We start from the raw sequence: 21,188 nt of genomic DNA, 5'->3' as shown, positions 1-21,188 counted from the left end.
ATGACTTAAGTATAAATAAATAAATAAATAAATGCATAAATAAATAAATGCTTAAATAAATGTACAAATAAATAAATATAGGAATTAATAAATATAAGTTATAAATCAACAGGACATCATTAAATAAATATATTTCTGTATTTCTACATTCATTTATTTCTCTATTTACGTGTCCACACGTATTTCTTCATTTATTTATGTGTGACATTTACGTGTCCGTATATTCAAATGAGCTGGGCGGTCCCAACCTCTGTCTGAAGCATGATTGGTCACAGGAGTGTGATGCACCTGGTGTGTTGTGCTCGACTACTTCTGCCTGGCACATGAAGCTGAAGCTCGCTCAGCTAACAGTTAGCAGAAGTTAGCCTAGACAGCTTTCTGACTTCAGCCGTTTATCAATTCCAAGAACACTGAGTACAGACATGTGTTCTTCTGGAGTCTGGTCTTGTGAGTCTGGTCTTGGGGGTCTGGTCTTGGGAGTCTGGTCTTGGGAGTCCGGACTCTCGAGGATGCAGGACGGTCTTTCTGGTCTTGGGGGTCTGGTCTTGGGAGTCTGGTCTTGTGAGTCTGGTCTTGGGGGTCTGGTCTTGGGAGTCTGGTCTTGTGAGTCTAGTCTTGGGAGTCCGGACTCTCGAGGACGCAGGACGGTCTTTCTGGTCTTGTGACGTCACCACATCAACTGCTCTTGTGCATGAATTTACTCCAATTATTCACTGTAAAATACTTTACAGTGGAGTAGAATGTGTTGCGGTGTTCACTGTTGTTTGGCGTAGGCTACGAATAAACGGCAATAACTAGACAACGTCTCGTAGCTTTCCTGACCCAGGGTCGCTACAATATGAAGTTATGAATCTTAACCCTCAGTCAAATTGACGTAACGTTATATTTTAATAAATAATAAACTCTTTGTGCTCGTTAGATCCTCCAAAACCTAATTATATCTCATGTTTAGCCGCTACGGAGACGTCAGAGTCAGCGGAGCATTTCAAAAAGTCCTGCCGAGATCAGGCTGCTCTATATATACATATCATATATATATAATATAGATCAGGCTTCTCTCGGCGGCCACACAGCGCGCTGAGCGCCCGGAGCTCAGAGGTCCCGCGAGCAGGACCTCAAATCTCCGTTGCATAACCTTATTAGGCTGAATCTCGATAAACCGACCACAGATTTGATGATTAAACGACTAACTTCTCGGCTGAAAACATCCTTAAATTAAAGCTGCAAGCAGCGTCGAACGGGTCCTCGCTCACCCGCGCCGGTCGGGGGAGCCGGCGCCGAGGACCCGGGCGTGCCGGTCGGACTCGACTCGGGCCGTGACTTGTAACGAGCGCGACAAGTTTGGGGCGGATTCGACAAAGTCCAGTTCAGCCACTAGGTGGCGCTTTAACTACGTGAACATATTCATGCGTCATGTGTCCCTACGTGAAGTATAGACCACGTCATGTAAGAGAGGAGAGAGAGGAGAGAGAGGAGAGAGAGAGAGAGAGAGAGAGAGAGAGAGAGAGAGGAGAGAGAGAGAGAGAGAGAGAGAGAGAGAGAGTTCTTATTCCATTCTAAATAACGGGCTTGTCTAGGATTTGCGTGGCCAGACTGAAAAAAAATCATAATGCCTCTCTGGTATTGTTCAGAGGGCCGGGCCAAATGTGGAGGCGGGCCTTAGTTTGAGGACCACTGCTCTTGGCTATCTATCAATATAGCTCATTTTGAAAATGACGTAAGAGGGCAATACGGATCCGTATCAGACCAGCGAGGAGGGCAGTAGAGAGGGAGAGAGAGGAGAGAGAGAAGAGAGAGGAGAGAGAAGAGAGAGGAGAGAGAGAGAAGAGAGAGAGAGGAGAGAAAAAGAGAGAGAGAGAGTTCTTATTCCATTCTAAATAACGGGCTAGTCAAACAAATTTGGGGCGGACTGAAGGAAGTCCAGTTGAGCCACTAGGTGGCGCTTTAACTACGTGAACATATTCATGCGTCGTGTGTCCCTACGTGAAGTATAGATCACCTCATGTAAATTCAATGTAAAAAAAAAAAGTGATGAAAAAAAGCTGCCTTGTCTTGGAATCGAACACGCATCTCCAGGTGTCCAGACCAACACTTAACATGGTGAGCTATGAGCCAGCTGGTTTACAGGCAGCCGTAGGAGCTCACATTATTTTGGGCAGAAAAATTTGGTTATTTTACTTCTCAATAGGTGATCAATAGGTGTTCCTCCAAGAAATGTGCTTGTTTCTTCGTTTGAATGTGTTCAGGCCTTGACTGGCATCACACATGATTTTTTGGGGAAGTATTGGATGAGTTTAAGCAATAGTTTTTAACATAAAGAAATCACAGAAAGTACAAAATTATTGGCAGTAAAAAAACGTAAATTTTCTACCGACGAAAAGTCCGTTTTTTTTCACAGTGTTCATTATTCAAGTCTTGAGATTCTATAAAACTGATTTTTAGCCGATTCTGTTGGCGTTTTGTGGGAGAAATAATCGAAGGGGAAAAGGTGGAAACTGGCCAAATCAAGCGAAAAACGCCAAAACGGCCAACTTTGGTGAATTATTGTAGCGCCCCCTACGGTTCAAATTGCACGAAATTTGCTGTGAATGTTTCAGGCTCCCTTCTGCACATATCCTGACAGTCTGTTATTTTTTTCTCCCAATAGTGTTGATATTATGAGCATTACAAAACAGGACACGCCCCTAAAATGTTCGTTGGCCCATAGATCCTTACCACAATAATATATTTGAAAAAAGATGATAGATCTTAGATGATATAGCTTCCATGATCATTATCTCCAATAGGTTTGGTATGAATTGGACCCCGTATGTCGGAGCAAATGCCTCTGATGTGTTTTTCACCAAAAAAAATATGGCGGAAAATTTAAGTAGGCGGAGCTTAGGGTCCTGAGAGGCCTTTTTGTAGAGCAGGTCCAAGTGGACTTGGGAAAAATAAAAGCTAGTCATTTGACCATACTGGGTGAGGGGCGTCGCCGGTCAAACTTCCAGGTGGCGCTAGAGAGCAATTTTTGAAAGCGAATTTCGAGGTCGGTGTCATCCGTCTATTTTCACCAAGCCTGACAAGCATGCCAAATTTGGTGAGTTTTGGGATATGATACATACCCCCAATATGCGCCCAATGTTCAAAAATAAAAAGCGGAATAAGAAGAATAATAAGAATTCTAACAATTTCAATAGGTTCCTCTCGGTCAGACTTCGTCTGTCGCTCGGACCCTAATTACATTCCGTGACTCAACTACAGTAGTATTTAGAATGTACAGACAAGAATGCATAATAAACGCTGTTCGTCTACAGATCCAAGTGCTAGGGATCGATTGCGTCTGTCTTGCTCCCTGACTTGACCAATCCTGTTCAACAATGAGGTTCGGACCGCCCAGCTCATTTGAATATACGGACACGTAAATGTCACACATAAATAAATGAAGAAATACGTGTGGACACATAAATAGATAAATAAATAAATGAAGAAATACAGAAATGTAGAAATACATTTATTTAATGATGTCCTGTTGAGTTATAACTTATATTTATTAATTTCTGTATTTATTTCTGTATTTATACATTTATTCTTGTATTTATTTATATATTTATACATTTATTTAAGCATTTATTTATTTATTCTTGTATTTATTCATGCATTTATTTATTTATACTTAAGTCATTTTAAGTCCTCCATACTCCTCTCCTCCTCTCTCCTCACCTCCTCCTCTCCTCTATCCTCACCTCTCCTCCTCTCTCCTTTCTCCTCCTCTCCTCTCCCCTCTCCTCCTCTCACCTCCTCCTCTCCTTTCTCCTCCTCTCTCCTCACCTCCTACCTCCTCCTCTCCTTTCTCCTCCTCTATCCTCACCTCTCCTCTCTCCTTACCTCTCCTTTCTCCTCCTCTCCTTTCTCCTCCTCTCCTCTCCTCCTCTCTCCTTTCTCCTCCTCTCTCCTCTTTCCTCTCCTCCTCTCCTCTATCCTCACCTCTCCTCTATCCTCACCTCCTTTCTCCTCCTCTCACCTCCTCCTCTCTCCTCACCTCCTCCTCTCCCCTCTCCTCCTCTCTCCTCTCTCCTCACCTCCTCTCTCCTTTCTCCTCCTCTCTCCTCTTTCCTCCTCTCTCCTCTCTCCTCACCTCCTCCTCTCCTTTCTCCTCCTCTATCCTCACCTCCTACCTCCTCCTCTCCTTTCTCCTCCTCTCACCTCCTCCTCTCTCCTCAGACCTGCTGGATGAGGAGAAGTTCAGCGTGGAGCTCGTGGTTCAGGTGATCCGAGCGTCCGACATGCCTCAGACGCACCACCACGCCCTGCTGCTGCTCGGCGCCGCCGCCGCCATCTTCCCCGTGAGTGTTCGTCTGAGCACAACAACAACAACAACAACAACAACAACAACACGCTGTGTGCCTGTCTCCCCTCCAGGAGAAGGTGCTGCTCAACATCATGCCCATCTTCACCTTCATGGGCGCCAACATCATGAGGCTGGACGACGCCTACAGCTTCAGGGTCATCGAGCAGACGGTGCAGGTGGTGATACCTGCTCTGATCCAGGTGAGACAGGTAGCTCCATCACATGGAGACAGGTAGCTCCATCACCTGGAGACAGGTAGCTCCATCACCTGGAGACAGGTAGCTCCATCACCTGGAGACAGGTAGCTCCATCACCTGGGGACGGGTATCTCCATCACCTGGAGACAGGTAGCGCCATCACATGGAGACAGGTAGCTCCATCACCTGGAGACAGGTAGCTCCATCACATGGAGACGGGTAGCTCCATCACCTGGAGACAGGTAGCTCCATCACCTGGAGACAGGTAGCTCCATCACATGGAGACAGGTAGCGCCATCACCTGGGGACGGGTATCTCCATCACCTGGAGACAGGTAGCGCCATCACCTGGAGACAGGTAGCTCCATCACATGGAGACGGGTAGCGCCATCACCTGGAGACAGGTAGCTCCATCACATGGAGACGGGTAGCGCCATCACCTGGGGACGGGTATCTCCATCACCTGGAGACAGGTAGCGCCATCACCTGGAGACAGATAGCTCCATCACCTGGAGACAGGTAGCTCCATCACCTGGAGACAGGTAGCTCCATCACATGGAGACGGGTAGCGCCATCACCTGGGGACGGGTATCTCCATCACCTGGAGACAGGTAGCGCCATCACCTGGAGACAGGTAGCTCCATCACCTGGAGACAGGTAGCTCCATCACCTGGAGACAGGTAGCTCCATCACATGGAGACGGGTAGCGCCATCACCTGGGGACGGGTATCTCCATCACCTGGAGACGGGTAGCTCCATCACCTGGAGACAGGTAGCGCCATCACCTGGAGACAGGTAGCTCCATCACCTGGAGACAGGTAGCTCCATCACCTGGAGACAGGTAGCTCCATCACATGGAGACGGGTAGCGCCATCACCTGGGGACGGGTATCTCCATCACCTGGAGACAGGTAGCGCCATCACCTGGAGACAGGTAGCTCCATCACCTGGAGACAAGTATCTCCATATCTCCATCACCTGGGGACAGGTAGCTGCATCACCTGGAGACAAGTATCTCCATATCTCCATCACCTGGGGACAGGTAGCTCCATCACCTGGAGACAGGTATCTCCATCACCTGGAGGCAGGTAGCTCCATCACCTGGAGACAGGTATCTCCATCACCTGGAGGCAGGTAGCTCCATCACCTGGAGGCAGGTAGCTCCGTCACCTGGAGACAGGTATCTCCATCACCTGGAGACAGGTAGCTCCATCACCTGGAGACAGGTAGCTCCATCACCTGGAGACAGGTAGCTCCATCACCTGGAGACAGGTAGCTCCATCACCTGGGGACAGGTAGCTCCATCACCTGGAGACAGGTAGCTCCATCACCTGGAGACAGGTATCTCCATCACCTGGAGACAGGTAGCTCCATCACATGGAGACAGGTAGCTCCATCAGCTGGAGACAGGTAGCTCCATCAGCTGGAGACAGGTAGCTCCATCACCTGGAGACAGGTATCTCCATCACCTGGAGACAGGTAGCTCCATCACCTGGAGGCAGGTAGCGCCATCACCTGGAGGCAGGTAGCGCCATCACCTGGAGACAGGTAGCTCCATCACATGGAGACAGGTAGCTCCATCACCTGGAGACAGGTAGCTCCATCACATGGAGACAGGTAGCTCCATCACCTGGGGACAGGTAGCTCCATCACCTGGAGACAGGTAGCTCCATCACCTGGAGACAGGTAGCTCCATCACCTGGAGACAGGTAGCTCCATCAGCTGGAGGCAGGTAGCCCCATCACCTGGAGGCAGGTAGCCCCATCACCTGGAGACAGGTAGCTCCATCACCTGGAGACAGGTAGCTCCATCACCTGGAGACAGGTAGCGCCATCACCTGGAGGCAGGTAGCTCCATCAGCTGGAGACAGGTAGCTCCATCCCCTGGAGACAGGTAGCTCCATCACCTGGAGACAGGTAGCTCCATCACCTGGGGACAGGTAGCTCCATCACATGGAGACAGGTAGCTCCATCACCTGGAGACAGGTAGCTCCATCACCTGGAGGCAGGTAGCTCCATCACCTGGAGACAGGTAGCTCCATCACCTGGAGACAGGTAGCTCCATCACCTGGAGACAGGTAGCTCCATCACCTGGAGACAGGTAGCTCCATCACATGGAGGCAGGTAGCTCCATCAGCTGGAGACAGGTAGCACCATCACCTGGAGACAGGTAGCTCCATCACCTGGGGACAGGTAGCTCCATCACCTGGGGACAGGTAGCTCCATCACCTGGGGACAGGTAGCTCCATCACCTGGAGACAGGTAGCTCCATCACCTGGAGACAGGTAGCTCCATCACCTGGGGACAGCTAGCGCCATCACCTGGAGACAGGTAGCTCCATCACCTGGAGACAGGTAGCTCCATCACCTGGAGACAGGTAGCGCCATCAGCTGGAGACAGGTAGCTCCATCCCCTGGAGACAGGTAGCTCCATCAGCTGGAGGCAGGTAGCTCCATCACCTGGAGACAGGTAGCTCCATCACCTGGGGACAGGTAGCTCCATCACATGGAGACAGGTAGCTCCATCACCTGGAGACAGGTAGCTCCATCACCTGGAGACAGGTAGCTCCATCACCTGGAGGCAGGTAGCTCCATCACCTGGAGACAGGTAGCTCCATCACCTGGAGGCAGGTAGCTCCATCACCTGGAGACAGGTATCTCCATCACCTGGAGGCAGGTAGCTCCATCACCTGGAGGCAGGTAGCTCCATCACCTGGAGACAGGTAGCTCCATCACCTGGAGACAGGTAGCTCCATCACCTGGAGACAGGTAGCTCCATCACATGGAGGCAGGTAGCTCCATCAGCTGGAGACAGGTAGCGCCATCACCTGGAGACAGGTAGCGCCATCACCTGGAGACAGGTAGCTCCATCACCTGGGGACAGGTAGCTCCATCACCTGGGGACAGGTAGCTCCATCACCTGGGGACAGGTAGCTCCATCACCTGGAGACAGGTAGCTCCATCACCTGGGGACAGCTAGCGCCATCACCTGGAGACAGGTAGCTCCATCACCTGGGGACAGGTATCTCCATCACCTGGAGACAGGTAGCTCCATCACCTGGGGACAGGTAGCTCCATATCTCCATCACCTGGGGACAGGTAGCTCCATATCTCCATCACCTGGGGACAGGTAGCTCCATATCTCCATCACCTGGGGACAGGTAGCTCCATCACCTGGAGACAAGTATCTCCATATCTCCATCACCTGGGGACAGGTAGCTCCATCACCTGGAGACAGGTAGCTCCATCACCTGGAGACAGGTATCTCCATCACCTGGAGGCAGGTATCTCCATCACCTGGAGGCAGGTAGCTCCATCACCTGGAGGCAGGTAGCTCCATCACCTGGAGACGGGTAGCTCCATCACCTGGAGACAGGTAGCTCCATCACCTGGAGACGGGTAGCTCCATCAGCTGGAGGCAGGTAGCTCCATCAGCTGGAGGCAGGTAGCTCCATCAGCTGGAGACAGGTAGCTCCATCACCTGGAGACAGGTAGCTCCATCAGCTGGAGGCAGGTAGCTCCATCAGCTGGAGACAGGTAGCTCCATCAGCTGGAGACAGGTAGCTTCATCACCTGGGGACAGGTAGCTCCATCAGCTGGAGACAGGTAGCTCCATCACCTGGAGACAGGTAGCTCCATCAGCTGGAGACAGGTAGCTTCATCACCTGGAGACAGGTAGCTCAGCTACAGGAAGGAAGGATTCATCACCTTCTCCTCTCTTCTCCTCCTCTTCCTCAGGCTCACCAGCTCTCTGATGGCTCCTCCTCCCCCCACGTGGTTGCCGTGGTTACTCGCATCCTTCACGTGTTTGCCGACGCTCTTCCTCACGTGCCGCATCACCGGCGGCTGCCCATCCTCAGCCAGCTGGTGACCACGCTGGGCCCCGCCCGCTTCCTCTGGGTCCTAATGCTCCTCCTGTTCAAGCTGCACGCCACGCAGACCGCCGGCTCCACCGGCGAGAAGGTGAGTGCCGACGCAATGCATTGTGGGAGTCTCGGTGGACCCCGGGCCGCGGCTGACGGTCGTGTGCCTTCAGGACGCCGCCCTGGAGAGAGACGTGGACTTCTGGGTGTCTCTGTGCTGCGAGTTCACGGCGAGCGAGCAGCTCTCCTCCCTCGTCAGCCTCCTCCTCTTCCTCCTCAAGCTGCCCGACGACAAGCAGGACGGTGAGGCGCCGCTCCCATTGGTCCACGCCGCGCCCGTCGGGAGGAACTAAAGTCTCCTTTCGCTCCGCAGCTCCGGCGAAGCGCCGGCCGGGACCCAAGAAGAAGAGCAAGGAGGAGGAGGAGAAGGAGGTGGAGAAGGAGGTGGAGGAGCTGATCTTCAGCCCGGAGGCTCACAGCAGCAAAGAGCTCCGACACTTCAAGTTCCTCTCCGTGTCCTTCATGGCTCAGCTGCTCGGCTCGGCCGGCTTCATCGGCAAGGTGCGTTCACAAGCAGCCGCTGAGTGGCTCTGTAGGCGTCTAAAACACTTAAAAACACTTTAAAACTATTTAAAATACTTTAAAACAATTTAAAAACACTTTTAAAAACACTTTTAAAAACACTTTTAAAAACACGTAAAAATTTAAATATTTTAAATGTTTTTAAAGTGTTTTAAAGTGTTTCAAATGTTTTAAACGTTTTAAAGTGTTTCAAATGTTTTAAACGTTTTAAAGTGTTTTAAATGTTTTAAACGTTTTAAGTGTTTTAAAGGTTTTAAATGTTTTAAAGTGTTTTAAATGTTTTTAAAGTGTTTCAAATGTTTTAAACGTTTTAAAGTGTTTCAAATGTTTTAAACGTTTTAAAGTGTTTTAAATGTTTTAAACGTTTTAAAGTGTTTTAAACGTTTTAAATGTTTAAACGTTTTAAAGTGTTTTAAATGTTTTAAACGTTTTAAAGTGTTTCAAATGTTTTAAACGTTTTAAAGTGTTTTAAACGTTTTAAAGTGTTTTAAATGTTTTAAACGTTTTAAAGTGTTTCAAATGTTTTAAAGGTTTTAAAGTGTTTTAAAGGTTTATAAATGTTTAATGTTTTAAACGAGGCTTGTGGTTCTCTGGTCCAGGTGGCGGATGCAGCCGACGTGGTGGACGAGTCTCTGCAGCAGAGGTGAGTGTCTGCGGCCGGCGGAGCGGCGGCTGACCGGCGGCTGACCGGTCGTGTGTTTCAGGCTGCTGGAGGAGATCCTGCGCTACATCCACGCCGTCGCTCGCCGTGTGGAGGACGACGCCGACAAGCCCACCGCCAAGTTCTGGAGGGTTCTGCTCAACAAGGCCTACGAGGTTCTGGATAAGGTCGGTACGCCGCGGACGCGCGTCCTCTCCCGATGCGTGACCCTGTTGCTTCACACGACCTCCTTGCCGTTGGCCAGGTGAACTCCCTGTTGCCCACGGATACCTTCATCGCGGTGATGAGGGGGCTGATGGGCAACGAGCTGCCCTCCGTCAGGAGGAAGGCGATGGAGCTGCTGAACAACAAGCTGCAGCACCACGCTCAGTGGGAGGAGCATCAGGTCACGGTGCTGCTACAGCTGACCGGAGACCTCCTGAGCATTGTGGGTCAAAGCGGTTGCAAGGCGATGGAGGCGGAGCGGGAGGCGGAGCACGCCATCAACCGCCAGACGGCGCTCTACAGCCTCAAGCTGCTCTGTCGCAGCTTCGGCGCCGCCCACCAGGAGGCGTTCGTCCCCGTGCTGCAGCTGGCGGTCGACATCATCACGGCGCCGGAGGAGGAGAAGAACGTGACGGGCAGCGCGCTGCTCTGCGTGGCCGAGGTGGTCGGCGCCCTGAAGGCGCTCGCCATCCCACACCTACCCAGGTAACCCACAGGCAGTTAAAAGTACTCCAATATTTATTTTATTTTATTTACTATTATATATAGTTTAATTAATTTAATTTAATTTTTTGTTGCTATCCTTATATATTCCTATTTTAGAAATGATAATAATGAATATAATTGAGTTAAATACACATATACATATATATATGTACATACATACATGTATGTACATACATATATAATATATGTATATACATACATGTATGTATGTTTATACATATATATATATTAGGGCTGTGAAACTATTAAAATTTTTAATCGGGTTAATCACAGGTTTCTGTGGATTAATCATGATTAATCACATATTACCGATATTCTCGGTATATTTTGTGAGAACATAGAGATTTATGACAAAAGACGGATATATACATTTATTCATTCTTCTATACAATGGTGCTGCAACTCAGCAGTTATTTAGCAGTTTTCTTCCATATGGAACATTAATACATCTTCATCCTAAACAGAATGTTTAACCCTCCTGTTACCTTTCGGGTCAATTTCCAAATCATCGGACCACATCACTCCTGTACTCATCCAACTTCACTGGCTCCCTGTACAATACCGCATCGACTTCAAAAACCTTCTCCTCACCTACAAAGCTCTCCATCATCTGGCCCCCACTTACCTCTACGACCTCCTTCAGGAATACACTCCCTCCCGCACCCTCCGCTCATCCTCTTCTGGACTGTTAACCATCCCCACGTCACGCCTCAGTACCATGGGTGCCCGAGCCTTCAGTTGCTCAGCACCCAGGCTCTGGAACTCCTCCCCACACATAAGACAATCAGACTCCATCACATCATTCAAGTCTCAACTCAAAACTCACCTGTTCAAACTAGCATTCTCTCTATAACTGGATCCTGTACACTTCACTTGTTTTTATGTTGAACTTCTGTTTTAATGGTGTTTTTATCTTTCATACTTTTATCCTGTATCCTGTTTGATTTTATTGTAAGGTGACCTTGGGTGACTTGAAAGGCGCCTCCAAATAGAATGTATTATTATTATTAATTTGACCCCATTCAATGTTTAATGTCGGTGTTCTTTGGGGTCAATTTGACCCCAGGCTGTTTTTCACTGTGTCAAACATATCAGAAATATCAACTTTTTTATTTATTTAAAGGGCTATTTAGGTAGTCAACAAACAAACATAAAGTACCTCACACTTAAACTTGGGAAGCAATATTAATTCTAATAATTTTCTGGAGGTTTTAATTGCTGGGGTCAAATTGACCCCGAGGGTAAAATATGTTAGTAAATGTAAAGGTAACAGGAGGTTAAACAGAACATGTTTCTCTTGTTTGTCAACCATTAACTCCACCATGATACAATCTAAAGGCCTCTAGTCTTCCTCTAGCAGCTGCTGAGGCAAACTGACTGTGTGGGTTTTCTTCATGAACTGGGCCGTGATGAAAGGGACGGCGGGGACACCGCTGCAAAGCTGAAACCTCACCGGACACGGACACGGACAGGTGGACAGATTGACAAGTGACTTTTTTTTTGCTCGGTCTCCGTCTCGCGCGCACGGAGCTCTGTGGCGCGACGGAGATCGATAAGTGTTAACGCAACGCGAAGAGACAGAAATGACATGCTGCTGTGGAGATACGATCAACAACAGACGTTTAGTTTAATAAAAGAACAAAGACGTGCTCTAGAGAACATGTCAGGGGGCGGGCCAATCTCTTTAATGTCATGCGATCTACCGACACTACGCCGCGATCGACTGGCAGGTCGCGATCGACGTGTTGAGACCCTGATCTACAGGAAGTAGAAGTCGTAACAAGGTTTCCGTGGGTGAACCTGCGGAAGGATCATTACCGATGAACAGACCGCCTGCATGAGAGCGGACAGAGTTCAGATTGAAGTGGTGGATTGGAAGCTCATTTTGCAAGTGACTTTTTCCGTCGATGTGCGCGCTGCGCGGCATCCGAGCTCTCGGCGCGAGACGGAGATCGGAGTCGTGTTAACGCGACACTAGAGACAGAATGACATGCTGCTGGAGAGACGACCAACAACAGACGGATTGGAAGCTCATTCTGCGCATGCGTTACATGCGTAAAAAAACAACAACTAGTTAAACCTGTAATTGAATTAACTGAGTTAACGCGTTATTTTTCACAGCACTAATATATATGTATATACATGAATGTATGTATATACATGTATGTATATGTATGTACATATATGTATGTACGTATATGTATGTATACATATATGTATACGTGTGTATATGTATGTATGTACGTATATGTATGTATGTACGTATATGTATGTATGTACATATATGTATGTATGTACATATATGTATGTACGTATATGTATGTATGTACATATATGTATGTATGTACATATATGTATGTATGTACATATATGTATACGTGTATATAAATGAATGTATGTATATACACGTATGTATGTACATATACATGTATGTCGTAGTTTATATGAACCCTGTTGTCTCCCCCGGGGTTCTGCAGGTTGGTGCCGGCGCTGCTCGGCGTGCTGACCCACAGGAAGGAGCTGCTGACCAATGAGATCTACCTGCTGAGCGCCGTCAGCGCCCTGCAGCGCGTCCCCCACCCCCACTCCCCGGGCCCCCCGGGGATTGCCCCCTGGGCCACCAACCCCGGGGTGGCCATTTCAGCCCGGGGCTTCCCCAAAAAAGCCTCACCCTCCCTTATTTCCCCCTCCCGTCCTTTCCCTTCCCCCGGCCCGCTCACAAGAGAATGGGACCCTTTTTTTGGGGCCCTGGTGTGGGGAAAAGGGGGGAAGAAAGTTTTTTTTAAATTTGAACAAGGGGGGGTTTAAGGGGTTTTTTGGGGGCATTAGTTTTTTCCTTTCCCAAAAAAGGGGCCCCCTTTTAAAAGGGGGTTATTGTTAAACCAAAAAAAAACCTCCCTTTTTAAATGGGGCTTTTTCCCAAAAATTTTTCCCCCCCTGGGGTTAACCAAATTGCGGGGTTTTAAAAGTTTTGGGGCCCGGATAAACAGCTTTTTCCGAACCTTATCCCCGGGGATAGGGCCTTGTTTTAAGAGGCACCTGAGGGGGGGGTTTTCAAGAACGGGGATTCCCAGCCCGGCTAGTTAAAACCCCCGGCGGAAAAAGAAAATTCCCAGTCTTTGGCTCGACCCCAGGGCCTTGGCGGGGGTTAGCCCAGGCCCCCCTTTTCCTCAAAAAACCTTTGTTTTAGGGCCCTTTCCCAGGGGGAAAAAGGGGGGAAAAGGTTGTTTGTGGAGGGGAGGGGAGGGCTGTAGCCTATTAAAAAAAGCGTCGGTTTTAAATTGGGGTTCCTTTGGCCGTTATGTTAGGAAGGGGGAGAGTTTTAAAGGGGGTTTTGTTAAAGCCACCGGTTGCCTGGGCCCCGGGCTATTGTTCCAGACGAAACAGTTAGGTGAACCCTTAGGCCCCCTTTGATGGGCGGGGGAAAACACCGAAACCAAATGGGGGGTTTTTCCGAAAATTTAGTACGGGATAGGGAACGTTAATGTTTGGGTTTAAAACAGTTTTTAAAAGCTTTAATCAGGAATTTTTCCCTTGTGTACTTTAAGGAACATTGGGGAAAAACCCGGGTTGTGATCCAAAGGGTGGCAGCCTTAGTAAAAAACAGGAAGTCCAGGAAAGCCCTTTTGGTCATTAAGGGGGAGTTTTTGTTTTTGCCCAAAATAAGTTGTATATCCGGCCCGGGGGTTTGATTCCCGTTTAGCCCGTGCCCCCCCTGCGGGGGCCCTCTCGGGGGGGGGCCCCCACGGGAAAGGCAAAGGCCCCTGCACGCCGTCACCCCGACCAAACGGCCCCCCCTCTTTTATGTTGCGGCCCACCGAACCCTTGGGGAAAAAAGCCCCGGATCCCGGGAATGTTTCCCAGTTCGAAAAACCAAATTTTGGGGGAAAAGGGGGTCCCCAAAAAGAAAAACCCCGCCCCCGGGCGCGGGGTCTTGGCCCCCTTCCCCCCAGGCCCCTTTTGAAAAAACCCTTTTAAAAAAGGGTGTGCTTTTTTAGGGGGGGAAAATCCCATATTTTTCTGGGCTCAAAAACCATTTACGACAAATAAAAACCACTTTTAAATAAAAAAATTTTTGGTCCTGTTTTTAAGTGAGAAAAAAGAAAAAGGGGAAAATTTTTAAAAAGATAAAAAAAAAAATTGCAAAATTTGGGCTTTTTTTTTAAAAATGTTGTTTACTTTTGTTGATTAGTGTTTGTTTTGGAACCCCTCTGCATCTTTTTCCGGAACTCGGGGGTCTATTTAAGGTTTTTTTTTAACATAAAAAGCTGACTTAATAAACTCTTCCTTGGGCCTGTTTTAAGGAGCAAAAATTTCCAGTATCTTGCTCAGTTTTGTTTTTTTATTGTAGTAAATAGTGACATCTTTTTTTAAAAAGGGGTGTTTTTTCCGGGGTTGGGGTTTAGGTTTGGGCCTCTTGGTCAACCCCCCACGCTTCCTTTTTTGCACTCCAGCTCGCTGTCTCCTAAAGGCCATACCCCAGGAAAAGGCCAGTGAGTTAAAATGATCCCCTTTTTTTCCTTCGTGGTTGAGAAACCTGCCAGGGGTCGGTTCAGGGTTTTTTTTTCTCGGAGAAAAAAGGGGGAGAGGGGAGAAAAATACCGTGTTGGGTTGGTTGGACGGTCTCGGCCCCCGCCTCTTTGGTCACGCCCGTTCCCCTGTCCCCCAGAGCTGGGGGGCCTTTCCTGTTCCGGGGGCCGGGTGATGAAGGGAGGGGAGGGGGAGGGAGGGAAAGGGGGAGAGAAAGGAGAAAAAGGGGGGGGGGGAAAAAAAAAAAAAAAAAAAAAAACCCACCGGCTGTTTCATGGGGACGGGAGGGGGTGTCTCCCTTCGTGGGTTTTTCCTGCCCGCCCGCGGGGAAGCCCAAAGGGGCCTTTTGCCCGGCGGGGAAACCATAGGGGTGGACTGCTGAAGCCCCCAAAACGGTGCCCCCCCCCGACCCCCCCTAAGACCATTCACACCAACCACAAAACAAAACGCCTTACCCCGGGGACAGTGAGATAAGCCCCACGGGGGGCTCTGCCGCTCATGCCCCTCACGCCCGCTACCCTGGCCAAAACCTCCCTCGCCCCCCCTGGCCAAACTCCCTGCCCCCTCCCTGGCCCCCTGCTCGCTCATGCCCCTCATGGGGCGGGGGCCCCCCGGGCCCCGGTGCCAAAGGTGGGTCCCCCCCCACCTGTCCCCCTGTGTGGTCATTTCCTGTCCCTCCCCGCCCCCGGTCATGGAGCCTGCTACCGTGCTCCCGGGGACCCCCCCCCCGCCCCAGTAAACACCCCCAACCACACACCCACACCGGCCCGGGGGCACCCGCCCCACCAGGGAAACCGAACACCGGGGCCCAACCCGGCCCCCAAAAGGACACACAGACACACGCACAGGCACACAGGCACACACACAGGCACACACGCACAGGCACACGCACAGGCACACGCACAGACACACAGGTACACACACAGGCACACACACAGGCACACACACAGGCACACAGGCACACGCACAGGCACACAGGTACACACACAGGCACACACACGCACAGACACACAGGTACACACACAGGCACACACACGCACAGGCACACGCACAGACACACACGCACAGGCACACAGGTACACACACAGGCACACACACAGGTACACACACAGGCACACACACGCACAGGCACACGCACAGACACACACGCACAGACACACAGGCACACACACAGGCACACACACGCACAGGCACACGCACAGGCACACAGGTACACACACAGGCACACACACGCACAGACACACACGCACAGGCACACAGGTACACACACAGGCACACACACAGGCACACACGCACAGGCACACAGGTACACACACAGGTACACACACAGGCACACACACAGGCACACACGCACAGGCACACAGGTACACACACAGGCACACACACGCACGCACACACACAGGTACACACACACAGGCACGCACACACACACACAGGCACACACGCACACACACACAGGTACACACACACGCGCACACACACACAGGTGCACACACACGCGCACACACACACTGGAGTAAGGCCTCACACTCAGAGACACACACGTGTACTTTTACTGCTGCAGTGAAGGATTTGAATACCTCCTCTTCCTCCTCCCCTTCTTCCTCCTCCCTCTCCTCCTCCTCTTTCTCCTCCTCCCTCTCCTCCTTCCCCCTTCTCCTCCTCCCTCTCAGGTGCGTTTCTCCTCTCTCTTGATGTTGATGGAATTGGCCTCCAAACTGAAGGAGAACTACGTGGTTCTTCTCCCAGAGACCATCCCCTTCCTGGCTGAGCTGATGGAGGGTGAGGAGACACACACACACACACACACACACACACAGTGTCTCATCAGTGGTGTGTTGCAGATGACTGTGAGGAGGTGGAGCAGCAGGTCCAGAAGGTGGTGCAGGAGATGGAGAAGATCCTGGGAGAACCGCTGCAGAGCTACTTCTAACACACACACACACACATGTACAAACACACTCACACACTCATGTACACAATGAGTTTTAACGTTAAATATTTTCCTCAGTGTTTTTATTCTGGAGTGAGATGTTTGTCATTGTTTTAATAAACAGGAAATAAAAAGGACTTAAAGATTAGTAGGAAAACATTCCTGAGACTCCGACACAGAACTTTAATTCAACTTTTTATTGTGAGAAATATTCCTTCAAAGACGATCAGGTGATGTCATCATGACGTCATCGTCCTCGGCTCTACAGTTGCAGCTGAAACGATGTTCGTGTTTCATTTATTGAATTAATGAACAAATCTAAAACGTTGATACATTTGGTCCACATGTATGAGAATACTTATCATGCCTCTGGTTGCCATGGTTACCACCTGGAGATCAATAATCACGGTTTCAATCACATGAACACAAATTCAATATTGATCAACTTTCCTCTGAAGGCAGATGGTGAAGTTCAAATACAAGATATTAATCATCTGATTGGCTCAACTCTACGATCAATAACCAAGGATCAATTACCTCTCGAGGATCAATAACCCTGATCGAGACTATCCTCTGTAGAGGATCAATAACGGGGCTACTCTCCTCGGTAGACCACGATGTTCTTGTCGGTCTCGTGGATCCGGACCTCGTGCAGCAGGTCTGGAGGCAGAACCAGAACCAGCTGGGTCCAGATGAACAGGGCCACGTTCTCTGTGGTGCTGCAGGGGGGGACATGTGAACCGTCATTGATGTCTGGAGGAGGAGCAGGAAGAGGAGCAGCAGGAGGAAGAGGAGCAGGAAGAAGAAGAAGAGCAGGAGGAAGAGGAGCAGCAGGAGGAGGAAGAGGAGCAGCAGGAAGAAGAGCAGGAGGAAGAAGAAGAGCAGCAGGAGGAGGAAGAGGAGCAGCAGGAGGAGACCCACCTGACGGCGGTGGAGAAGTAGGGCACGTCCTGGTCCAGGTTCTTGTGGTCCAGAGGAGTCATGATGGCATCCTGAGGAGGACAAGAGGAAGAGGAAGGAGGTGATGATGGTGAAGGTGATGAAGAAGAAGATGAAGGTCTCACCTCAATGCATCTCTTCAGGTCCGTCAGGTTCATGATCATCCCGGTGAGTCCGTTAATCTGAGGACCGGAGGCTTTGTACTTATATATGTTTATATATTCTTAAATATACTTATATATGTTTATATTTATATATACTTAAATATATTTACATAAGTGTATGTTTATATATATGTTTATATATTTATATATGTTTATATATATTTATATACGTGTGTGTACATAGATACCTTTCCACGCACTGTGACCTCCACTGTGGACAGAAAGAGAATACATTAATATATAAGTGAACATATAATATATATATATACACACGTATATGCAGGCACGTGCACAGATAGACCCCTAGTGGTGCTCAAGCTCCTCCCCTTTTGCCCTGGATGAGTATATATACATATATACAAGTATATATATATACACACATATATGTGTATATATATACACATATATGTATATGTGTATATATAAACACATACACTACCGTTCAATGTGTTTATAAACATACACCACCGTTCACCTAAACACCTGTTTGGGTCACCCAGACGTATTTCCATGAAAACTCACTTTTTATTTATCAAATGAGTTGCAAATGTATAGAAAATATAGTCAAGACATTGACAAGGTTAGGAAATAATGATTTGTATTTGAAGTATTAAATTTTTTTTCTTCAAACTTTGTTGGCCAAAGAATGCTCCTTTTGCAGCAATTCCAGCATTGCAGACCTTGGCATTCTAGGCTGTTAGTTAGTTGAGGTGATCTGTTGGACATGTCACCCCACGCTTCCTGAAGCACCTCCACCAGTTGGATTGTCATTTGATACTTCTTGAGGACCATACGGTCAAGCTGCCTCACAACAGCTCAATGGTTGAGGATCTTGGTGACTGGCTTACTTCCATTACAGACAGCAAGCTTGCCTGCTTCTTCCCTCAAGAGTTCTTCACAATGTGGAAATTATGCTTTTGGGTCATTGTCCTGTTGGAGGAGGACATTGGCTCCAATCAAAGCCAGCTGCCTCAATAGTGGTATGCACATGGCGCTGCAAAATGGAGTGATGCAGCCTCCTTATTTAAAATCCCTTTTACCTGGTACCTCCCACTTTCCCAGCACCAAAGCAGCCCCAGGACCATCCACATGACACTCCACCATGCTTGACGAGATGGTGTCAGGCACTCTTCCAGCATCTTTTTCACCTGTTCTATGTCTCACAAATGTTCTTCTGTGTGATCCCAAACACCTCAAACTTGGATTCATCCGTCCAGAACACCTTTTCCAATCTTCCTCTGTCCAATGCCTGTGTTCTTTTGCCCATACCAATCTTTTTGATTTGGCCAGTCTCAGATATGGCTTTTTCTTTGCCACTCTGCCTAGAAGGCCAGCATCCCGGAGTTAGCCTCTTCACTGTCGGCGTTGACACTGGCGCTTAGCGCAATCATTGAAGAAGCTGCCAGTTGAGGACCTGAGGCGCCTATTTCTCAAACTAGAGACTCTAATGTACTTGTCTTCTTGCTGAGTTGTGCACGAGGGCCTCCACTTCTCTTTCTGCTCTGGTTAGAGCCCGTTAAGTGCTGTTCTCTGAAGGGAGTAGTACACACACGCTGGAGTGACATTTTCAGTTTTTCTTTGCAATTTCTGCATGGAAGTTTTCATTTCTAAGAACAAGAATAGACTGGCTGAGTTTCATAGGAAACTTCTTTTTTTCTGGCCATTTTGAGAAGAGTCTTACCAACTCCACAAATATGATGCTCCAGATAATCAACTAGCTCAAAGGAAGGCCAGTTTTATAGCTTCTCTCATCAGCAAAACAGTTTTCAGCTGTAAGCTAACATAATTGCACAAGGGTTTCTACGGTTTTCTAATCATCCATTAGTCTTCTAAGGCGATAACACAATGTACCATCAGAACACTGGAGTGATGATGAAATGGGCCTCTATACACCTCTGGAGATATTTCATTAGAAACCAGACGTTTCACCTAGAATAGTCATTTACCACATTAACAATGTAGAGAGGGTATTTCTGATTCATTTAATGTTATCTTCATTGAAAAAAACAATGCTTTACTTTGAAAAATAAGGACATTTCTAAGTGATCCCAAACTTTTGAACGGTAGTGTATATATATACACATATATATGTATATATATATATACATGTATGTATATAAGTGTATATATATATATTTGTATATATATATATGTATATATGTAGTTGTGTGTTTACCTTTGTAGTTGTGTGTGTAGTTGTGTGTGTGTACCTTTGTAGTTGTTAATCCGTGCTGCTGGCTAGAGTTGCATGCATCTATCCATAGACTCTCCGGTTCTCCTCGTCACTCAGGTGAAGGCTGGAGGACAACAACAACAACAACAACAACAACACCATATATAGAGAGTTTAAGTTACTTCAATAAAAACAGAGAATTAATCAGCAATGATTACAAAAATGAAAAAAATACTCTTATTGATCATTTGTACTTAAAAAAAATAATATACAAAATATCTAATTTTTTCAAATGACGATTACAAAAAAACACACGCATCTTTTACGACATTTCCTCGGCACATGAACGCAGCACCAGCTGGCCGCTGCGCGCGCCTCTTCCGACCTTCGGACGGTCGGTACCTGTGCAGCCGGTGACAGGCGCTGAAGCTCTGGACCCGCGTGATGTAGCCCACCGGCTCAGGACCCGCGGACATGGTGTCGGGACCGGATCAGGGACCGGATCAGAGACTGGTAAAGGGACCGGATCAGGGACCGGATCGGAGACTGGTAAAGGGACCGGATCAGGGACCGGATCAGAGACTGGTAAAGGGACCGGATCAGGGACCTGAGATCAGACCCTGATCAGAGACCGGATGGGGCTAGTAAAGGGACCGGATCAGGGACCGGATCAGAGACTGGTAAAGGGACCGGGTCAGGGACTGGTAAAGGGACCGGATCAGGGACCGGATCAGGGACTGGGACCTCTGAGCCGAGACCAGGGACTGGAGCCGGATCAAGGGGTCTGCTGCTCCGCCCTGCAGACCCCGTGACTCAGCGGGCTCCAGTCCATTGGCTCCGGTGCACCGGGACCAGCCTCACACGGCCCCGGATGTAGACCGGCCCCTCCCCCATGAAACCGATCCGGATTACCGGTGTTACACCCCTACTGGTTTTCAAACCTACTGGTTTCCCTACGCGTGCGTGTGTTGTGTTCTCTTAACATCTGCAGCGGGGCTCTGTCTCGCTCACCAGATTCGTCACACATTCACAAACATATTGCTGGAGATCTTCAAGCATCCGTTTCTTCATGTGTGATGTGTAGTGCTCACTTGTACAATCGTAAATAG

General features: G+C 48.7%; 2 protein-coding genes across 2 annotated transcripts in view; one reads left to right on the top strand and one right to left on the bottom strand.

The window, feature by feature from the left end:
- The window catches only part of heatr1 (HEAT repeat containing 1), a 35,689-nt gene extending 18,725 nt beyond the window's left edge, over nucleotides 1–16,964 (top strand). The window contains exons 26-37 of the mRNA XM_056430488.1: nucleotides 4,204–4,325; nucleotides 4,402–4,530; nucleotides 8,262–8,486; nucleotides 8,560–8,689; nucleotides 8,760–8,947; nucleotides 9,568–9,611; nucleotides 9,673–9,796; nucleotides 9,874–10,319; nucleotides 12,818–12,971; nucleotides 15,239–15,284; nucleotides 16,542–16,652; nucleotides 16,715–16,964. Of these exons, the coding sequence (XP_056286463.1) occupies nucleotides 4,204–4,325; nucleotides 4,402–4,530; nucleotides 8,262–8,486; nucleotides 8,560–8,689; nucleotides 8,760–8,947; nucleotides 9,568–9,611; nucleotides 9,673–9,796; nucleotides 9,874–10,319; nucleotides 12,818–12,971; nucleotides 15,239–15,284; nucleotides 16,542–16,652; nucleotides 16,715–16,803 (1,808 nt within the window). The 3' untranslated portion in view covers nucleotides 16,804–16,964. The remainder of the gene's footprint in view (nucleotides 1–4,203; nucleotides 4,326–4,401; nucleotides 4,531–8,261; nucleotides 8,487–8,559; nucleotides 8,690–8,759; nucleotides 8,948–9,567; nucleotides 9,612–9,672; nucleotides 9,797–9,873; nucleotides 10,320–12,817; nucleotides 12,972–15,238; nucleotides 15,285–16,541; nucleotides 16,653–16,714) is intronic.
- Nucleotides 16,965–16,985: 21 nt separating this feature from the next.
- Nucleotides 16,986–20,973, bottom strand: pts (6-pyruvoyltetrahydropterin synthase). Its single transcript, XM_056429687.1, has 8 exons — nucleotides 20,734–20,973; nucleotides 20,482–20,686; nucleotides 20,165–20,203; nucleotides 20,083–20,120; nucleotides 18,095–18,117; nucleotides 17,868–17,924; nucleotides 17,725–17,795; nucleotides 16,986–17,522 (listed from the first exon to the last, which is right to left on the bottom strand). The coding sequence occupies exons 2-8, from the start codon at nucleotides 20,553–20,555 to the stop codon at nucleotides 17,399–17,401; spliced, it is 426 nt and encodes a 141-aa protein (XP_056285662.1). The 5' UTR covers nucleotides 20,556–20,686; nucleotides 20,734–20,973; the 3' UTR covers nucleotides 16,986–17,398.
- Between the last annotated feature and the right edge of the window lie 215 nt (nucleotides 20,974–21,188).

This window comes from Pseudoliparis swirei, chromosome 13 (assembly GCF_029220125.1).
Source record: "Pseudoliparis swirei isolate HS2019 ecotype Mariana Trench chromosome 13, NWPU_hadal_v1, whole genome shotgun sequence".
NCBI classification, from domain to species: Eukaryota; Metazoa; Chordata; class Actinopteri; order Perciformes; family Liparidae; genus Pseudoliparis; species Pseudoliparis swirei.
The sequence above is the reverse complement of the archived record's forward strand: the minus strand, read 5'-3'. Positions and strand labels throughout refer to the sequence as shown.